Source organism: Amphiura filiformis, chromosome 2 (assembly GCF_039555335.1).
Source record: "Amphiura filiformis chromosome 2, Afil_fr2py, whole genome shotgun sequence".
Classification (NCBI taxonomy): Eukaryota; Metazoa; Echinodermata; class Ophiuroidea; order Amphilepidida; family Amphiuridae; genus Amphiura; species Amphiura filiformis.
Window position 1 is genome coordinate 80,350,882 of NC_092629.1, and position 22,228 is coordinate 80,373,109.

At 35.8% G+C, this 22,228-nt stretch overlaps 2 protein-coding genes across 2 annotated transcripts in view; both read left to right on the forward strand.

Annotated features, from left to right (window-relative positions):
• Nucleotides 1–1,581: 1,581 nt before the first annotated feature.
• LOC140146674 (transient receptor potential cation channel subfamily M member 5-like) lies at nt 1,582–11,740 on the forward strand. The gene is made up of 7 exons (XM_072168543.1): nt 1,582–1,749; nt 3,317–3,426; nt 4,314–4,466; nt 4,960–4,980; nt 7,527–7,608; nt 10,902–11,184; nt 11,612–11,740. The coding sequence occupies exons 1-7, from the start codon at nt 1,638–1,640 to the stop codon at nt 11,727–11,729; spliced, it is 879 nt and encodes a 292-aa protein (XP_072024644.1). The 5' UTR covers nt 1,582–1,637; the 3' UTR covers nt 11,730–11,740.
• Nucleotides 11,740–22,228, forward strand: part of LOC140146673 (transient receptor potential cation channel subfamily M member 5-like) — a 30,805-nt gene continuing 20,316 nt past the window's right edge. Inside the window, exons 1-3 of the mRNA XM_072168542.1 lie at nt 11,740–11,859; nt 16,826–16,858; nt 18,126–18,189. Of these exons, the coding sequence (XP_072024643.1) occupies nt 16,830–16,858; nt 18,126–18,189 (93 nt within the window). The 5' untranslated portion in view covers nt 11,740–11,859; nt 16,826–16,829. The remainder of the gene's footprint in view (nt 11,860–16,825; nt 16,859–18,125; nt 18,190–22,228) is intronic.

Genomic DNA, 22,228 nt, shown 5'->3' on the forward strand with positions numbered 1-22,228 from the left:
ATCCCGTGTATCTTTTGGATGGACCAAAAATTTCTAAGTGTCTGATGTGGTTTGAAGGGTTCTGATACCATGTTTATTGAATACTCGCCGTACGCGTTTGGAGAGCCTTCCTTTATTAGGAAGGACTGCAGCCCCCTAGATTTGTTTCTTCTCCTACCATTTGCTCTTGTTTGGTGTTTGCTTAAAGGCACATTCAGGGTATCCACATGGTTTGAGAGCTTCCTTGATTTTTTGTACTTACTCCCTTTTCTCTTCCTCTCCTGTGATTACCTTGTCTTTCCTATCGATTATAGTTCTTATGACGCTGATTTTGTGTTGCAGAGGTGATGTGAATAGATATGCATATTTGCAGGACACTAAAGCCTGTGGCCAAAAGCTTGTAATAAAATAAATGTTTCCGTTATAGGAAAACAAAATGCTACAATTACCAAAACTTATCATTTTACGTATAACCATGATAACTGAATAAGTATTGTGTTATTTTTCTTGATGCTGCAAAGAAGTCATATAGGGTATAATCTTCTTCCACGGTAAACCAAACAGCTTCCGTGGTAAACCTTATAGCGCCATCACTTGATGAAAGTACGTTATTAGTAGGCGTGAGTTAAAAGCTATCTGGGCTATAACTATTGCGACTGTAGGGGTGAGCTTGCCTACAGGTAAATACTCGTGGCGGTTACATTATACACGTATAGTTTAGGGCAACGGGGGGGGGTGGAAAGGAGGGTATACCTACTACGGGGATGTGCGACAGATTCGGGGTGCATTTTGGTTTATTGATTAAAACTCATTTTAAATTTTTTGCTAATCTTTTTAAAATTTTCAGCCCTAAAATGAACAAAATCTCAAAAATTTTACAGATTAGACACTTAAAAGTGACCACCTAAATAACATATTTGAACTCCCATGGCCACCAAACACAACCCTCTCCTGTATAGTTTAAATAGGCCTATTAATATAATTTTTAAATGCTATTTTATTATTTTGTTATTAATTGAAAATCTAAAATAGTATAAAATCGTATATGATGCCTTGAATTAAAGTTTAAAACGTTCTTCCAATATTAAAAACTATTATTAAATAATCCCTAACATCTCAGACAACACCCCCCCCCCCCCCAACACACACACCTACACACCCCCTACACCAACTTGAACCACACCCCAAGTCTTGGCGAAAATCTACCTTGTACTAGTACATGTGCAACCGCGAGTGCACCATGCCCCGCTAAAATACACTACCCTATTACGAGCAATGGAATAGCCCGTCAATCATACACAGTGGTTGCTCCTGGAAGGAAGATTATACCCGATATGACGCGGTTGCTCATGGAAGACAAGAAGGATTATACCCCTTTTCAAAGAAGTGAATCAGATATCAAGAATCTACTTGTAAAATCATATCAGGGAAATCAGAGAGTATAAAGTTTTCTGACACATGGAACTGATCAAGACTTCTCTTATCCAGAGCCGTTATTGTAAAATGGCATACAAAACATACAATTTAAACAATTTAGAATACATTTAATAATTACCGTGTTCTTTTTCTTGACCATGCAAAGAATCGACGATGGTGATGATATCAAGACGAGACTGGGAAAAATCATACCAGAAAAAAAGAAAAAGTTTGCTGAGAGCATGGACTGGATGAAGAAGGCAGTGCACCATTCAAAATGTAATCTCCTGAATATCTACGACGCAAAATCAAACATACAAATTGACCAAATGATTTTGCAAGCATTGATGAAAGGTATGCTGTATATATTTTCAACCTCCTATTAGTACATAGTTTCCCCTTTGCAGAGGCGTAGCAAGATCATCAGGGGCCCATGGACAAGGAACAGCGCGGGCCCTTTTAACCAGGGCGGGATTTAGCCTACCTTATGGGCCCTGGGCCAGGCCAAAATTTGGAGGCCCCGAACTCACGTGCCGAGGAAGGCATGTGCACTCAAGTCAGTGGCCAAGTTTTGGTTTAACTAAAGGTGGACTATTTTGTTCATTTCAATTTCAGACTACTTTGGCCCCAGATCACCATAAATTTTGGTATTTGAATGCGCGCGAAGCGCTGAAAATTTTACAATTTTGCCCTATTTTGACCAAAAAACATGCTGTTATTGGGGTTAAAAGAAAGATGCATAGGGCAATTTTGGGGGCCCAAAATTGCCCTGGACCCGGGTCCATCTGGCCCAATGGTACAAAAATCCGGCCCTGCTCTCCATTATCAGCCCTTACTTAATTTTCGCTTTTGTGCTCGGGGCCCCTGAACCCTCGGGGCCCATGGACTTCGTCCACCCTGTCCCCCCGCTTGCTACGCGCCTGCCCCTTTGTGATACAATGTTTCCAAAGATCATTTAAGGGCTGGGGTATGAACGTTTAGACAGTATTTATTTTGGGACATCAGAGCACATCAGACATATCGAATTGCATTCTGAATACGAAGAATGTCATTCTGATATCAAATAATTTTGATTTTTGAAATTCGCAATTTAATACACATTTTATGGCAAATCATTAAAATTGATATTTTTGATATTTAACAGTACTTGAAGTAAACTTTATAAATCTGATGATTTATACTTAAAGTGTATGTAGGTGGGATGAAAAGCCGACGATCAATTGAAAATTTTGACCTTTCGTATTGAAGATATGGATTTTTTTCCTAAAACACCCAAAAAATTAGGTGTTTTAGGAAAAAAATCCATATCTTCAATATGAAAGGTCAAAATTTTCAATTGACCGTCGGCTTTTTCTCCTGCTACATACACTTTAAGAATATATCATTAGATTTATATAATTTACTTCGAGGACTGTTATATATCAAAATTTGAAAAATATCAAATTTTTATAATTTGTCATAAAATTTGTATTATATTGTGATTTTCAAAAATGAAAATTATTTGATATCAGAAAGACATGCTTCGTATTCAGAATGCAATTCGATAGGTCCGAGGTGCTCTCATGTCCCACAAAAAATACTGTCGAGACGCAATAAACGCTCATTTTAGATCCCTTAAGGCAATATAGAATAAACTACATTGACGTAAACCAACAAATCGATAAATAAAAGAACTATCGTTATCTTCATTGTTGCGACCATGATCTTAATTAAGCAGGATGTTTGGCATATCTGTTTTTATTATGAACTACATTTTTCTTGTAGCTTTTGCTACCTCTTTCTTCCTCGTTTTCTCCGCCTCCCAAATCACAAAATGCATCTTATTTTAATAGTTATTCGCTCTACATGTATTGCAAAAAATGGTTATTTGGGGGCAAAGATGGTACACGTTTCAAATCATTGTCATGAACATTCTATACAGCCAATAAAACCAATGTTGGACTTCAAATAACGCTAGCACAAGCCTGGAATCGCATTGACATTGTGAAGGATGAAATATTCGGAGCATTGGGGGAAACAACCGACTGGGAGGTAAGAATTCAATAGACACAATTCCTTTCAAAAGTTATGATTAATTGAAATCGTGTTTAAAATTTTATATTAATCATGCATGTGAAAGTGATATCATCAGTTTATGCGATCATTCTGTTTTACTAAGAGCAGCAGCCATTTATTGCGTCTTCGATATTTAACAATCATGTACAGATAATTATGTCAAGTTTACCTCGATACTTTACATCTGCTTGCAAAGTAGTTGTTATATTATCTGGGGGGTTATGCGACGTTACTTTGACGCTCTTGGTTTCTTGGAGAGAATTATTGTACACCTTCAATTAAGAAATAAAGGGTAATGCAATATACTTTACACAAAAATAATGTGTCCGAGGCAGTAAAAACGTAAATAATGGGTGAGGCGCAGCAGAACCCATTATTTAAACGTTTTTACTGCCGAGGACACATTATTTGCGTGCAAAGGATAATGCTGCACCCTTTATTTCTATTCTATTACCATGAAATAGTGCGATTTAAAGAAAAAATATCACATTTTTTGCCTAAATATTTCAAGTTGTTTACCTCAAGGTGGAGAGCCTACGCGTAGGCAAAGCGTAAGTGATAGCAAGTATTGCAACCAAGCGTAATGCTTTGCGTAGAATGCGTAACGACGCTAATATACTGCATCACGCTTTGCTGTGCGCTGTTGTGCGAGAAGAACACAAAGTTCGTTGCCCTGGCCACTTTATTGCTAATTAATGGTCTTTCACGTGATGCGTTTCAACATATCACAGTGCGCGATTTTGAATAATGGGTCGTGGGGTAATAGAATTATGTTTATTGTATACCCTATCCTTCATCCTCTTGGCCATTCAAGCTTATTGCTACATTTACTTTTGAGCGAGACATTTTTTTCTGTTTTGCAGCGCTATCATAGAGATGAAAAAACGATATCAGGCAACTTTCACCAAGCTTTGATTAAAAACCAAGTAGGATTTGTCAAGCTCTACCTAGACAACGGAGTTGTTAGTTTGGAGAAGTTCCTGAAATTAACTGAGCTGAAGATGCTTTACATTGAGGTAGGTATTTCATGCCAAGTGTGTAGAATTTAGGAAGTTGAAATGCTTTTAACAACACACTACTACTTTTCCAACGAATGTTAAATAAAAACGTAAATAAATGTTCATTGCCGCAGAGTTTTACTCGACGGTTACGAAATGTGGGCTAGAGCTGATACGAATTGTAATGGCTAATATTACTGTAGGATGAATTAAATACGTTCTGGCAAAAGATCCACACAATATAGTAGTTAATTGATATATACACACACACATATATATACAGTTTTCCTAAATCATTCCAAAGGGACGAGAACCAAAACATCTTTTCGACCTAAACATCATCAAGCCCCAAGCACTATTGACTAGAATACTGCTTGCAATTCGAACCAAACTGGACATTGTAATTGCATGGATACAGTAAATAGTTTCACAGCTTAAGTAACTTAGATTTGTAAATAATTAATTAACAAATCTAACAATTTTTGTGGATTTTGTTATTTATATTTTTCAGACAAAATACAAGGGCGAGACGGTAAGTGAACAAATAAAGAATATGGTCGATTAATTACACTTCTTTAATGATTCATAACTGAAATGCTTATAAAAGAATGTCCGCGCTTTAAAGGCTCACAATTTCGACACCTCACCTACCAAACTGTATTCGACCATTGTTGAACATAGTCCTCTCCATGGTTCTGCCAGTATTTTTAATATCATGATTAGAGTGACTTTAGCCGTGTGATAGTTTCTACTATCACATGGCATGAAAAGAAACCATGTGATATCATGATATAAAACAAATATTACATGCCAATATTCGTGTAATAGTACAAATATATCATTTGGTCAAATTTTGACTGATCTATATCACTCGGCTACGCCTCGTGAAATAGAAAAGTCAAAATTTGACCTCATGATATATTTTGTACTATCACACTTATAGGCATGTAATATTTGTATACTATTCCTTGCATTTCTTGTCCATGTAGGTCCCATGTAGGCAGTAATGTCAACCTCCTCTTCTGATTTCCTCTTGATCTTTCCCTGTTCTTGGTTGCCATTCTGTGGGTCGTTTAGTCCATCTGTTATCTTCCCTACGTGCAAGGTGACCTGCCCATCTCCATTTCTCCTCTTTGAGTTTCTCCATAATGTTTTTCATTTTATCTCTTATGGCAACATCTAGTATATTCCTTTCCATCGCTCTTTGGGCTGTTTGTATTTTCTGTTACTTGGTTGTTGTTCGTGTTTCGGCCCCATATTTCATAGTTAGCAATACATAAACATTTCAACACAATTAGTGTTTGGCAATTTCAACACAATTAGTTTCAAAGAAATATATTCGATATGATGAATATGTGGACTATTTTGTTAGCTGCATATGATACCAAACTTGTGTTAAATACATTAAACGAATGTAAATAACTAACACGATCAAATCTAAAACACAAAAATCAAATCTTTCAAAATAATTTTTTATCTATAAAATTCCTGTATGATGTGTTGATGTAGACAATTGTCCGCCCAAAGGTAGAAAATTGTCCACCTTTAAGAAATTTGTCTTCGCAAAGTTCCATTTTGTAGATTTTAAATGACATTTTACCGACAAAAAATCATTTTGAAAGATTTTATTTGAATATTATAGTATATAATGTTGTATGTGCACATATACCAAACAACATAAGGTCCTTTGTATAAATTATATAATTGTTAGCAAAGGGGGGAATTATTTTTCTGCGATTGCGCACCCACGCTACGCCACTTCGAATTCTAGGTTTCACCAAGTTCGCTTGCCCGTGACGCCCCTGCCAACTATCCTAAGTGCCCGGTTTATTTAATTGTTAATTTAAAACACATGGATTGTTACAATGCTCTACTGCGGTATATGCGGGCATGATGCGATCGATATTACCTAACGGTCGTTTCGGGCTAAATCATGGTCGCGCTCTGTAATTGAAAAAGATTTAAACATGAAAGCATCCTGATTTGTTAGTTGATATTATGAATATACATGTAATTAAACATAAATTAGATCTAATAAATCCAGTTATCCCGTCATTGTGCTGATAAAAGTGCTTTAACATTTTCACATGTACATGTACGGACACGTGTAATCTAATGAAACAAATAATGTTGATCTTTAAACTTCTAGGAATACTACTGGATAGTAAAATTTGGTAATGTTCTTTTTATATTCATGTTATTGGTTATTCTAGAATATTATATCAATACCTTTCAAACACACACACACACACACACACACACACACACACACCCCCCCCACACACACACACACCCACCCCCACACGTTAGCTACTAACAGGGGTAGTGCCTAGGGCCTAAGGCGAGGCATTCAAACATATACCTCATGCGTAAGGGAAATCCCTTTGCAAACCGCTAAAGAGAAATCCAATAATATATTTGGAGAAACATGTGTAGGTTGATTCGGGTAGGATAGTGTCTGGAAGCCTTCGAATCCCCAAGGTTGACATTGAGTTCTAGTGATAAGACATAAGCGCCACTTGAGATGTCCAGACACTCCGATTAGAGGTATTTTTATCAAGTAGCTGTAAACCAAGATTCCGTGGAGCAGTGCTATTGGTCTTTATCATGCACTAGAAGTCGATCATTGTGATCTCTAAAGTGGGACTTGATGGTCGTATATAATCAATTCACGACATGCGAAAAAACTCCTCTCAAATGGTCTGTACTGGTTATATAACGGAATCCTTGGTCAAGTCCGCAAATGTGTTAAGGGTTTGTATCACCTTGTAGTGCAAAAACCTCTTGTCAAACCCCAAAGACCCCTTTCCATGTCTATAACGCATTAGGGATTTGACTTCGGGATTTCCCTTACGCATTAGGCTTTTGTCTGGACGCTTCACTTAGCTACCTAGTGCGAAATATTGTATGTAACTGAGATATTCGAAATAAACTGAGAAGCGTAGTTGTAAAATAGATTGTTGCAAAAAGTTAAATTTGATTCTTCTTCTTCTTCTTCTTCTTCGTCTTCGTCTTTGTACTTAGCTATTTCATAATTTTATGTATTAACTTATATTTCTGTTCTCATTATACGTTAAGAATGTGTTAGAGAAGTTGAGAAGTGATATAAAGGATCTTACGACGCTGAATTTTGACGGCTATCTAAACTCAAGCAAAGACAGTAAGAAATTATTCATGGTAATATGGTTGCAAAGTGTGTTTTAATAAATAAATAACTCAAGTAAAATGTCACCAATTGTACCAGAGAATTGGGTTCTATAAACCCCCTCCCTAAATATGTATAAGCCCAAATATCCAGCTCAAATAACCGTTTTCAGAAACACCTCTCACACATATAAAGACGGGACTTATCGTCGATCCATATTTCCATTATACTATCAACACCCAGAAACGTGGAGTCTTTAGGTCTTTGTTATCACTATGCACTTACGACTTTCATGCACTCAGCTGAAAATTTACCATGAAATTCGTGGCCCTAACCAATACACATCCACATACACTGAGGAGGTACCTTGTACCCCTCAGGTCAATCATCTTCGTAATTTGTTTTGCTAGTTATAGTATGTATCATTGTCCTGTGAGTGGTACAACATAATATTCAGCTTTGTGTATAATTGTCCCCTTGGAGAATTCTAGAATTTGCCAAAGAAGAAATAAGGGTGACAATTCAAAACTTGCCAAATCGTGTGTCAAAACCCATGCCGAAATATTAATCTGGTCACACATATTAACGAAAATGGTCTCAAATTATTGTATCTGTCATAACGAGCTATAGTTTGATCAGCTCGTAATCGGCGGGCCTTATAACATCGCGGAATAATATCAATATATTTTATTTTGAGAACTGTCTTGTGACAACTCTCCAGAAGTATCACAAATTGTTATTTAAGTCCTATACTGTGTCTATACTTTATTTAACACACACAATATAGATCGGACATGTCAACAATATCACTCTTAACCTGGGTCTACTTTTCGGCGTAGTGGTCAAAGGCTAAGCCTAACAAGTCCCGCCGATTACGAGCTGATCAAACTATACATGTATTAAAAGTGTAGTTACACTTCCTAAAATGTGCTGTTGATAAGGTAAAAGTTCAATATCAATTATAAGACCCAATGGGCAAAAACACATCTTAATATGTGTTACCTTAAAAACAGGTCATTTAAGGTGGTACAAACTATTCTTTATATATATTGTCATCATATAGTACAAACAATGAGCAGATTTTTAATGATATCTTTTTCTCCCGATAGAGGGCCAAATTAAATTTTTGATATTTTTGCTCCAAACTGGGGACGAATAAATCGTATAAAGACCATGCTATACATTTTCTGAATCCGTGTGGACAGAAGAATATTGTGGTATTGGTTTGGAAAATATCTAATCAGTTTTAAAATGTATATATACTTTGACCTTGACAATTCCAAAATGCAGAGCAAAAGTGCAATAATCATGAATGAAATAATAAACTTTAACTGGCAAATGAAACTACAACCCTCGTCAACATGTGTTGGGACACTAACGGAAAACGTGCACTATAATTATTACGGCTTTTTTTTTCGTTATTTTGTTTAGAATTTTCATCAAATTTTCATTAAAAAGGAGAAACGATTTCTCATGTCACTCATATCAACATATTGGATTTCTCATCGCGTGTATAAGGGTACAGTCACTTATTATACACAACATCATGCATTCTACTAGCCTTTCGGAAAGGCTAGTTGGTTATTTTCCCACGAAACACATTATATCAGTAAGACAATGTCACATACATGTATAATTCTACACTGTTTTTTGTGATCATAATATCATATAGGTATATTAAATATTTTGAATCAAACGATGTCGTATTTCCAATAAGCAATAATATAGTCGGCAGATGAAGGCCCAAATTACATTTTATGAATGCAGAATGAAATGAGAAAGAAAGTAAAAGTACATGACGATAAAAAGTGAACAATGCTACATCCACTGCAAAAAGGTTGGGCGACATTTTGTCCAACATTTTGCCCAACGTCGTGGAACTATGCAACCCTACCAACTATTTGGCAAATTTTAACCAACACCGTAGGACACATGTTTCTGCTCAAATGGTGGGCATAAATATTTCAAACAACAGATGGGACAGTTTCATTACCCAACACTTTGACATCATTTCCCATAATGGGCATTTTTATGAACAAACTGTTCGTCGATGTGAGGCCTACTCAGTTGTTGGGATATATTTATTCATTTGTTGGGGTTGTCAGGGTCCTTTTACTCAGTTGTTGGGATACATTGTTTATTCATGTGTTGGGATTGTCAGGGTTATTACTCAGTTGTTGGGTACGGTACGTTTATGCATTTGTTGGGCTGGGCATGCCACCTTCATTGATAGAATCTTTTGGTCGTTCACAGCATCTTACGAATGGTAGTGAGCTTTGGCAAAAACTGCATTGCTCAATTCATAGCGAGTGTGTAGAAGAATTAAAATATCACAGATATACTTTTATGGGTGCTGCGGTTCTTGAGTTACGTTGTAAAGAGGGCTGGAACAACAACACTTTTGTAAAACGTACATAACTCATTAACAACAATAAATTAAGAAAGTTTGCAAAGTATACGATTTGTAGAACTAACTTTTGCAAAACATCATGGTGTTAATTTTCAATAATATATAGATCTAGATAATAAAAATCGATTTTTAGGTTGCTTCGACCAACAATACCTCGTCTACCCTTAAGCGGGTTATTTCCCGATCTTTCAGGTAGGTTTCCATGGTTGACCGAGTATCCACACTGCAGTGGCGTAGGTATGGGGAGGGGGCCAAGGGCGGAACTGCTGCATCCTGTAAAATATCTTGCACCTTCCCTCCCCAACCACCCCGAAGGATGCTGGATGCCGAATATTTTAAGATTTGTAGGCCCTTGTTTTTACCATTGTTTACTATTTTGAATAATTTTGTCAAAACCCCGAATGTTCCCTTTATCCAATCAGAAAAGTGTTTAAATCAAACGAAAGGTGACACTTTTTTTTCATTCCGTCAACAGATGACGATTCAATGTTTATAACAACGCGAACGTGATAAATCTGTTGAAAACGACCTATTCAAGCACAATTTATGACCAAGATGTAGGTTTTAAAAGTCAAAACCACGAGTGTTCCTTGCAATATTTTTCCAATTTTAGGTCATTAAATGAAAGAGCACATGCACTAGTATTGTCCATAAAATAGCTTCATTTTGATGAGCAAAGGCCAATTCTCTTAAAATTGCAAATCTTCCGACTTTTATTAGTAACCCAATATTCGTTAGTATCGGGAATTCACAACGTGACCGTCCACCAAAAATAGACATTCTCTGCAAATTCTCCTCAAAATAAGTTTTACAATATTCCAATCCGTCATTGTTGGTTGTTATGAAAGTAGTAAAAAACAGGTTGAGAAATACTGTGTTCTATATTTTTCATTGACAGGTTCAATTCAGACGCAACATGCCTTAGAACTAAGTGCGTTGAGATTAGGGTCTGTTTGTGGTGGCGGATGGATGTTAGAACAAGCCCCTTTGGAAGATCCATACAGACATCTGTTCATATTTGCCATTTTGAACGATTTCGAGGAAATGGCTGAGTATTTCTGGGAAGAAGGTCAGGAGCACATAGCATCAGCCTTGGTGGCAAGCAAAATCTACAAGAGTCAGATAGACAAGACGAGAGCCATAAACAAGGAAAAACAGGAGCGTTTCAGAAAGATCGAAAAGTAACGTAACTTCTAATAGATGCAAACATTAGTTCTTTCCTTCCTTTAATTTAATGCCTTCCTTCGATTAAATTCTTCTTTCAATTTATGCTTATATTATTTCTTTTAACTGAATAAATGTCCGGCATGCTTTATTGGTGTTTATTTTGTTAATATTTATTTTGTTTTATTTGTATGACATTTTAGATCATAGCCATAATTGCTCAGTGCCTGGATGTAACTGCATGGTTTGAGGCAGTATTATAACTCGCAAAGAATTAAATAGCCTGACTTTAAAAGTGTCATACTGTGTTTAATACTATATAAAAAGTGTTGAATACTATAGTCAGGTCTGTGTATTCTGTTGAATCTTTGTAAAACATAATTGAATTTAGTTCAAAATCTGTTAATTTCAATTTCCTTGCACTGATATTTTTATTTTTTTAAGGAACTACGATGACCTGTCATGTGAGGTTCTTGACGCATGCGAGAGTCAGAGTGAGAAAAGTGACTCGACTAACATACTGCTTCGCAAACTGCCCCATTGGGGAGAGAAACCTGTTTAGATCTTGCTGAGATATCCGGCAATAGGAACTTCCTAGCCCACAGTGCAGTACAGACACTTCTTGACGATGTATGGTGCTATGGACGTGATAGATTGGTAAATAAGAGAGAAGACAACAAAGAAGAAAGAAGGTAATTATGATTCTATCCAAATAGACCTTTATATTTATTGTTTTGCAGGCCTATAGCATCCCTACGTTAATAAGCTTCTCAAGACAACATTACGTTTAATCTCATCCAGTGCGAGCTTTGATCAGTAATGCCTGACGTCTGCACAGCCTCGATGGGGGTTTGCCTTAAGTCCTCAATCATAATGGACATGTAATCGCTGTAAATACAAGAGCCTACAAGAAAGCATAAGTATTAAAGCAATTTTGAATTATCCGTGCTTAATCAGTTAGCTTCGACTACATTTATAAATACGTATTTTATAAATACGCACGTGGACCACCTGCGCTTTACCACAACAGCTTGTAGACAGGAAGTCTGGAAGTGACCTTCGGCACCACGGTCTTTTTGTACATTTAATTGTGCAGTAATTTCAACTTTGTGATATTATTACCGTCTATATTTTTTTCCGACAGCATATATACTTTCTAAATCATAAATCATGTTATATCAAAATTCAGAAATTCCCAAATGTGTAATAAGTTTGCTATCGAAGTTATTTCTAACATCTGTCTAAAGCGTTCCTAAATATCCAGTAATACGCTGGATACCGATATTCCAACTTTTTGATTACCGCAATCTCTTGATTTTTAGTTAATAACAATATTGAACTCTAAACCTAAAAACGTAAAAAGGCCCATTGTATACAGCATATATATACTAATAATAAAATAATAAATAATAAAATAATAATAATAAAATACTAATAAAAAATAAGCACTTGATATAACATTTTGGTTTGTTGTAGATAATGTTAAATAGTTAAAAATGTTAAAAATCATACACAGCCTATTTCTCCAATACAAAATTAATTACATAAACATCGAATTTTCATCAGAACAAGCGCACGTCTTTTTAAGCGATATTATTAAACAGTTGGGTGAATTGAACTGCGCGGTTAAGTGTGTCGTTTGCGTTGCACGTTACTCGGTTGGCAAAGGATCTCTCGCGTCGGCGCTGTGTGATATTTTCAGTCCGCGTGTGAAAGACTCAATGGATTCCCCCAATTTCGTGCATGGGAGAGAGTGGTTGAGCTTGATCAAAATGGCCATAAAGAATAGACAAACTTGATTTTACGGGTCATCTGTTTAAGAATGAGTATAAAAGTATTGTTTTGAGACCCAGCCGTGTCTCTATCATCTGATATTACACGGAGCAACCATAGACACTATAAGAATACCTAGACCAATTGACCTTTTCGGTAAATCGCATAAGCCTTTGCGAGTACACCTGAGATGTCGTCATTTGACGTCAGTACGCATCAAACCGATGGGCAAATCGTTTAGCGAAAATCGTTACTGAGTATTGTAAGTCGGCGTGATGTCAAATGACGACATCTCAGGTGTACCGAAAAGGTTAATCACGGACCAAAGATTTTGACAAGCTAGTTGCAGCAATGACGGCTATATGCAAATTAGGAGATTGATGTTTACGTCCGTGACGTGAAATTTTGTCAAAATTATTTGTGTCGAAAAATGACGAACATTTGCACTTTTCTTTCCATTGCTGTTTATATATATATATATATATATATATATATTGTGAAGTACTGTCATGGTTGTGTGATAGCATGTAAAAGCTTTTTCACAAAATATGATCATTATGTAATAGACCTATATCTTTTTATATATAAATGGGTTTTTTCAGCCTAGCAAATTCCGGGAGCCAATCAGAATAACTTTTGAAACTTGAATTATGCGCTTTAAAAACTCTAAACATATAAGGAATGACTGACAGTATATAGACCTAACAAAATTACTTTTTGACATAATAACATAACCCCCCCGTTAGGGAATAGGAATAAGTTGGCAATATTCTCCAATCAAATCAAAAAGAAACAAAAATATGTTTAATATGATTAAAAAACAAGCTGAAAAAATGTAGTAAAACAAAAATTGAAGGCTTGGGTGGGTTTCGAACCTGGGATCAAGCGTCAGCATGCGTGTTACTACAGCGCTATAACCAATTGCGTCATGAATACAAAGATATACATTTTAGGTGAAAAGACTAACTGAATGAAAAAGAAGTCGAAATCGTTTATAAAACTAATTGGTATCTCTCATCTGTGTGTTATTTGCATGATTAACAACATACATTAAACAAACCTCTTCTGAAACAAAGTGTTTCTTTTGTGGGGAGACTGGAGACAAGAATGACTTATGAAAAGCTTCTACTCTATACCCCAATCAGAGAGTGAATGAGGCCGCATGGATTGTACAACTCCAGGATAAACAGTCAAAAGGGGACCTGATTGCAATACACGCTGTTTACCACCTTGAATGCCGTGGTAGTCTTTATAGATTTAGTTTGATTATGGTTCTAGTGAAGCCACACTTTCAAAATAATAAAAGGACAAGCTTTCGAGGAACTTCTTGATTACTTTGAAGGCCATCTAACAGCAATATGTAGAAAAGATCTCGATGTTGGAACAACAGAGTCAGCTGCTTCTGAGGTGTTTGGGAAAGAGCCTGAAAAATCTGCTTTTTATCCAAAATATCCCTTCCCAGAATCTTGACTGCCTCTTCAAAAATTCTCATGTCCGGTGAGGTGCTGTCCTTCATCTCTTGAATCGCTTGACTGAGATATTCATTAAATACTAGATCCCAGCAACAATGACATTTGTATTTCCTTCATGTCAGGGGTCAAATCAACAATATCAACGGTTGTTTTATGTGATCAGTTATTAAATGTTTCTAACAAAACTTCCAATTCTAGACTTTTACAATACCAACAGCTATCACACTAATAATACACACATATTTTTTAGCTATTTTTCAACTTAGATTTTCTTTTCTTTATCAAATATTTCATCTTTTTCGGCCTTTTTGTGGTATTCTTTTTCTTCTTTTTTTTTTTTTTTTTTTACAAAAAAAAAAAAAGTAGTTTGAACATTTCCTTGCTATAGGTTATTCTCATTTATGATGTTTTAATGTCATTATACAATAATTATCTACCCCTAAAGATGCAAACAAGATGTACGATAAATAGCGCCATCCGTATTCGACTTTGCTTAAAAACGAATACAGTTCTACGATACATGCTATACATGTCATCAAACATGTATCCTGTCGAAGAGGATAATCAAGAAATACGAGACCCCTATCAAAGAGTGTTGTCAATTTAACCATGGTCAAAGCAGTATCAGATGCTTGATATTCTTCAATTAGTAATCAATACGTTCCTCGGAAGCTTGGGCTTTCATTATTTTGGCTTTCTTTAGAGCCATGATCAACTATCTGCCTTAAAAACACTACATATACTAATGCATGCAAGGTGGTAAACAGCGTCCATTGCAATTAGGTCCCCTTTCGACACTTTACCCTGGAGTTGTACATTTCTATTTTCCCTTGCGGCATCATGACTCTCTGATTAAGGTATAGATTAGAAGCTTTTCTTAACTACTTCTTGTTTCCAGACTCACCACAAAAGTAGCACCATTTTCAGAAGAGTCCTTGGAAAACTATTGTTATCCCTTTTTTTCAGTTGATGTCCCTTGTCATTCATAATCATGTATGCCAGAGCTCGTTTACTTTATTTTCTCGGTGCTGTTTTGGTGTGTATTCCTTTCTCTTTTCCCGATCCAACTTCTGTTGGTTGACAACACTTCAGCTATTTTAAGCCATACGGCATGCTTAGTTTTCAATAGTTCTACTACTGCACCGTTCGTACCACCCTCGCCACAACCAGAGATATCATCTACTACTATAATAAAGCTGAGCAAATCGCCATACTTACTGAGATCCGAGATATTTTTTCCGCAGTTCTGTGTAACAAGCTTCTATTTTTTTGTAAAGTTTTTACTTTGGTATAGCTGCCTATGTCATGTTTCCATTTGTCATGTTTGTAAATTCATGTTTAATTGTGCTAGTGTGCGATGCGTAATTCTTATTTCCCTTGTATATTGATATAATAGAATAACGATTAAGCATCATTAATTTGATCACGTGCGGTAGTTTGTAATGTTTGAATATGCGTGAGCCTCTTCCCTTGTTTGTATAGTTATATTAGGCTGGCGGATAAGCACAATTAATTGATCTCGTACACTGGTATGTAATGTGAATGAAATTGTTGTACTGTTTACCATGACTGCTCATATCCATAAGTACCAGAATTGAGTTCTGTTTATCAGGGACAGTCTACGTAGGTCAGTGGTAGAGTGCTCGCCGACAAGCGAGAGGTCTGGGGTTCAAGTCCCCGTACAGGCATGTATGTCCGGAGTTTTTACTCTGGTATATCTGCCTATGCGGGTCATGTCTCCATTTGTAAGCATGTTTAATTGTGCTAGTGTGCGATGCGTAATTCTTCTTTCCCCTGTATATCCGTTATTTATTCGTGTCTTTTTTAAACGTTGGCAAAACTCGCCCGAGTTTTTTTTAATTTGAATTGACAATGGGGCGGTTATTATAATTGACGCCACAGTCACGTTACGTAGTTTGAAAATGATTTGGAAGGGACTTTTCTATCTTTTCTATTCAAAATCAAAATAAGACAAGGAGAGCTGTTATAAAAACCAACAAGTTGGTCTGCATATTAGTTGAGTTATCGTCGACATAATATGATCCAGGAGCACTATAAATTTGTTGCTGGCAGATATGGGTTACGGTTGTGACAACACAATTGTGCTAGGTTTGTACAATGCATAGTGTGTGGGTGAAAGTGGCTTTTAGCTTTGAGTATTTACCAATATATGGAACCGAAACTGTGGTACTATCTAGTTGTGCGTACCCGTCACAAAAAAGTTTAGATCTGTTGGTGCCAGACAAAGGTAAAAATTAATAGTTCAATATGTGTTTATATTGACTGGCATTCGTTACTTTTGGCACCAATGTTTTCAAACTCGCATCTATTAAAAAAAAATCCATAACAATTAATTGATTAGTAATTTTTGGATCGTTGTATTAATCATCTGTTTATCATTTTTATCTCTTAGCTTGATGAGTCTTTTCAAGGAGCTGGACTGGAGGTTTGTATAATAATAATGAAGCAATAATGTTTGTTCTATGTCCCTTTATGCAAGGAGCCCAAATTGAAGCTCTAATTTGCATTATTGCTGGGAATTTATTTTCTAGATTTGAAATATATTTGAAATAAACTGTAAATTTTGTTTCCAGTATTTGGTAAAACCAACAGTTACGAATGTTTATAATAGGCTACCACTGTATCATATATAATGGTTCAATCCATCTTTATTAACACAGCAAGGAAAATACACACAAGCAGGCAAAACAACAATGATTGTATACAATGCCCAGGTCAAGTACGCAAGACAACGAATTAAAAAAACCCCACATAATATGCCTATGCAAAACAAGTCAAAAAATACATGTACAATAATGCAAGAGGCAAATAAACGGCAAACCTGGGATGAGGTTGACCAGATGAGCCCGTGGCCCGGGGGGCACTCAAGTATGATAGTGTACGCATGCGTGACCAAATTTTCTTTAAACACCCCCTAAACGAGTTTTACCCTACCAGCAAATTTAGGCCCTTAATAAGGTAATTTAATATAAAATTTACCTCCAAATGAGTTTTTTGGCTAGTAAAAATGAAAAAATGTACCCTTTTTTGTACTCGTAATTTACCAAAAATTTGAAAAGGTACCCTAAACAAGTTGTTCAGCTTTAGAAAACTACCCTTATTCTTGAAAATAAGTGTTTTTTACACCCTAAATGTGTCACGTGCGTAACTTGCCTTGCCTAAAAAACACCCCTTTTCCTTGTTTTTTTTTGGTCACGCATGCGTACAGACCATTTATGTGAGTGATCCCCCCGGGGCCCGTGGTCGGTTCACGGGAGGGGCATTCCAGAGAGTAGAACTGGAGAGGATAGCAAGCTTGCTTGGGTCCTTTTTGATCGACCTGGGTGGTTTGGCTTTGACAAAGGAAAATATTTTGGACCTCCTTTTGGTGGTTTCTGGTGTAACCATTCAACGTGACTCGATTTCTATGCAGGTGAGGTTACAAATAACGCCATTCTTGGCACCCGGAAATGCCTGATATGATTAAACATTTACGCTGTCTGTGAATACAAGGTGGTAATGAAAGGCCTTTATTTTACGTACTGGGGTATGTTTGCATTGCCATATTAAAATGATATCGTTTTACATTTATATCGAACAATTGAAAGTAATACATAATAAATCTAATACATGCGGTAAATGTAAAAGATTATTTCGAAATAAAATTCCACAACAGATGCACTTGAAGCAACTTTGTTCTCTTTCCCATGTAGGACTATCATCCATCGCATTTGGCGCTTCTTTTTCACACCGGAGTGCAAATTCTTGAATAATTCGGTATGTATCCCTAAAGCAAACATACTCGTTCGTGTATTATTTATTTATTTTATTTTTTATTTTTACACTTTATCACTGGTATATACAATAATTATAATATAACATAAAAATATATTGCACATGAATATTCAAAAGTACATACAAAAAAAAGGAAGTATAGATAAAATTTTGCACCAGTGAAAGGCAAGGACTAACAGGTGCAAAACACCTCTAGGACAGTCCCACCAAGGAACAAAACAATGAGGACACCCCCTCCCCCCTCCACCAAAAAAAAAAAAAAAAAGAAAAAAAAAAACAACCTACACAAGCCTACAACCAGAACACTGGCAACATGTAACCCAAGAGCATGTGTTGTAAGGATCAAAACTCTCCTCTAGTTTGTTCTTGTACCACTCAGAGAGCTGGCTCTTAAAAGAGGACATGTTGACAGTGGATCTAATTGTGAGAGGAAGTTGATTCCACAGGGGAACGATACGGTTGAAAAACGATGCCCTGTGAGATTCGATTTTGCATCGTGGGAATTAACAATAGGGGGTCAGCAGATGATCTGGTGGTGGGACGGTCCTTGAGGGTGGAGTTAAAAACAACAAAATGGTTAAGATTAAGGTCATAAAGTTCCATTTTGCATCTAAAAAAGTTCAATTTTTGCATCTATTGAATGGCTTTTCCATGTGTTACGTAAACGTATACACTTCTCAACTTGAGGTTATCTAATTTTGAGCTATTTTAATTTAATTTGTGTTAAATGGACCTTAATGAACTTTGCCATTGAAAAATTAGGAATAACTCAAAATCAAGATTTGATATCTCATTTACTAGAGTTACGTAAGGTATATAACTCGGTGTATTCAATATTATATTGATGTGCACAAACTTCTCAAAAAAGTCCGAATTCGTAAATAAAACAGTATGCAACCGACGAAATATGAAAACCTTTATTATTATACTATTTTTGCGGCAAACCTTTGACGAGCGCTACTACCGTGATGTTGCAAATTCCACTCGGCAACATCACATCGCCTCAGCAGCCAATCAGAGACAAGTGCGTTCAACGCAGTAAATACGAGATGTTTGCTTAAAATACGCGCTCGTCAAATGTTTACTGCAATTGATTATAATACTAGCGGGTTGCCTGCGCACCGCCCGTACCCCGCTAGCTGAGTACATGGGAGCGACACTCAAGCGGGAAGAATACTCAACAGGTGACATATTTTAATACTATGGCGATTTATACCATAATGAAGTACTATTTTTGTTCCTCTCGCCCCCTCCCCACTGCACACACCAAGATCTAAAAAAAGTTAAGACCACAGAATTAAAGCCAAAAACACCATCTTGATAGACGCATTTTGTTCCCATTGCTTTATATTGCTGCTCATAGCTTGTAATTTCCCGTTCCATGTTATTTATTTATTTATTTATTTATTTATTTATTTATTTATTTATTTATTTATTTATTTATTTATTTATTTATTTAATTATTTATTTATTTATTTATTTATTTATTTATTTATTTATTTATTTATTTATTTATTTATTTAACCCCGTACTGTTCCCATTATAATTAGCATCCTTTTTTCCCTGATTAGTTTCTTTCTTTTCTTTAGTTGGTTCCTGTTTTCATCTTGTTACTGTGACCATACTTGTTTGTCATCTTTTTCTTTTCTTTTTTATTTCTAGAATCGGTTCATACTGTTTATGCTTTCTAACAAATATTTGAATACTTTTCCCCCCGTATTTTTGTTCCCGTTTTCGTTTTGTTACTGTATAAACCATTGTAAATAGTGCCCGTGCCCTTTTTCTCCTGTTTTTTTCTAGAACCGCTTTATGTTGTCTACACTTTCTTTTTCCTGTATTTATTACGTCATAGGCTCATAGCGTGTCTTGCCTGACGTGTTCACCGAGCGCGTACTGCGTATCGGGCCCGTGTATCGCGTCCTGCGTATTGCGCATGTGTATCACGCCCGACGTCATGGACACATATCGCCCGTACATAGCACCCATTATACACTTCATTGCTATATTCTTGTTCATTGATTGGTTAAAAGTAGATCACATGACCAAAAATAGTTCTACCATCAGTACTCCTATCCGTAAATAGTACCTCTAAGCCGTAAATAGTATTTGCAATGTCCCGGATGAGCCGTAAATAGTACTTCCAAGCCGTAAATAGTACTTTTGACCATTCCTTCCGCGTGCGCGCATTTGATGCGACGGAACAGTTCACGCACGCGAAACTGCCATAGCGTGATTTCGCGCTGCTGTAATTGGTCAGCCGATTTTAGCCTATTCGATTTTTTTTTAAGGGCAAAATATAGGTTGTGCTTAAATTGGTAGTGCTGTTAACTCAGGATAGAAGCTGGAGAGTCAAAACGTCAAATAATTTTCTTTTAACCAATCAATGAACAAAGAACATAATTATTAATGAAGTATATAAAACAAATATATACTGCCTTTATTCGAAGTTCTGGTTAAAACTATGGACCCTCGTTGAGATCAAGTAATACTATTTTCCTTCGGGGCTGAGCCCCTCAGGAAAATAGTACTATTGATCTCACCTCGGGCCCATATTTTTAACCAGAACCTCTCATGGCAGTATATATTTGTATACTATTATTTGCACCGAAAAGTCCCTTTTTTGCAGTTTTTGTAGCCAATTCTTGACGGATTTGACTCTTCAAAAGATGTATTTCATTTTTAAGCATAATATTTTATTTGAAAATCAATTTACTTTCCGTCCAAAGCATTCTACAAAATATGGCAATAACTAAGCTTGTTGACAAAATTGTACATGCTTCAAAATCGAACCACTGCTGGTGTATTTTTGGACCTTTCCAAGGCATTTGACACTATAAACCGCGACATCCTCTTGGGTGAAATGGCTCATTATGGACTTAGGGGAACTGTCTGGGATTGGTTCAAAGATTATTTCACTAATAGAAAACAGTCATATATCTGCAACAAAACAAATTAATTCTGGAATGCCAAAAGGTTCAATTTTAGGACCTCTTGGTTTCATTATGTTAATGAAATTCCAAATTCTGTTTCTGACTTATCATTTATTCTCTATGCAGATGACACGAGTGCTTTTGAATCACACCAAAATATTGAAATACTTTCAAGTATTTCAATATTTCAAATATTAAAATAATATTTTGAGTAATGGTCTAAGTAAATTTAACACATGGTTTAAGTCAAATAAACTCTCTCTTAATCTAAAAAAACTAATTATATGCTATTTTGGAACTTGTAATAAAACTAATCAAGTTAATGATAACTTTAACCTTTCACTTGATAACTCATAAATAAATCTTTTGAATGCTTTTAAATTCTTTGGTGTTACTGTTGACCAAAATCTGACCTGGAAAAATCATATTGATGAACTTGTGAAAAATGTAGCATTGGAATTTTGTATAAGGTCAAAAGGTATCTTGCCGAAACAGCACTTATATCTCTTTATAATACACTGGTCCTTTCACATATTAATTATGGTATAGTGTAGGTACATGTAATGTTGGTAAAATAAGCTTCACATTTTACAAAAACGTGCTTTACGGGTAGTCAGTAATAGAGAGTACCGAAATCATTCCAATCCATTATTTATCAAATATAATCAACTCAAAGTTCTTGACTTATGTAGACTAAATATTGGTACATTCATGTATAAATACTGCAATAACTTGTTGCCACCTGCATTAAACAACAAGTGTACATTAATGCAGAAAATCATAATTATAATACTAGAAATGCTACCACGGTGTGAAGATTTGGAACAATATCCCAAATAAAGTTAAACACTCCAGTAATCTGAACTCTTTCAAAGTTTCTTATAAAGACTGTTTTATTTCAGATAACAAAAAGTTATAGTAATAATATTAATAATGGGGTCTGGGACTTGACAGGCCTCTGGCTTATTTCTCAGTTCACCCCACTATGTTTTTTAGTAAAATTGTACTATTAAGTTCTTGTGTTTTTATTGTACATGTACTTTGCATATGTGGAAAGAATATGTTATGTTATGTTATGTTTTGTTATGTTA

Coding starts and splice junctions, on each gene's coding strand:
- LOC140146674 (XM_072168543.1), top strand. CDS start 1,638: ATGGACTGGATGAAGAAGGCAGTGCACCATTCAAAATGTAATCTCCTG. Junction 4,981..7,526: donor CAAAATACAAGGGCGAGACG/GTAAGTGAACAA, acceptor TTATACGTTAAG/AATGTGTTAGAGAAGTTGAG. Junction 11,185..11,611: donor CGTTTCAGAAAGATCGAAAA/GTAACGTAACTT, acceptor TATTTTTTTAAG/GAACTACGATGACCTGTCAT.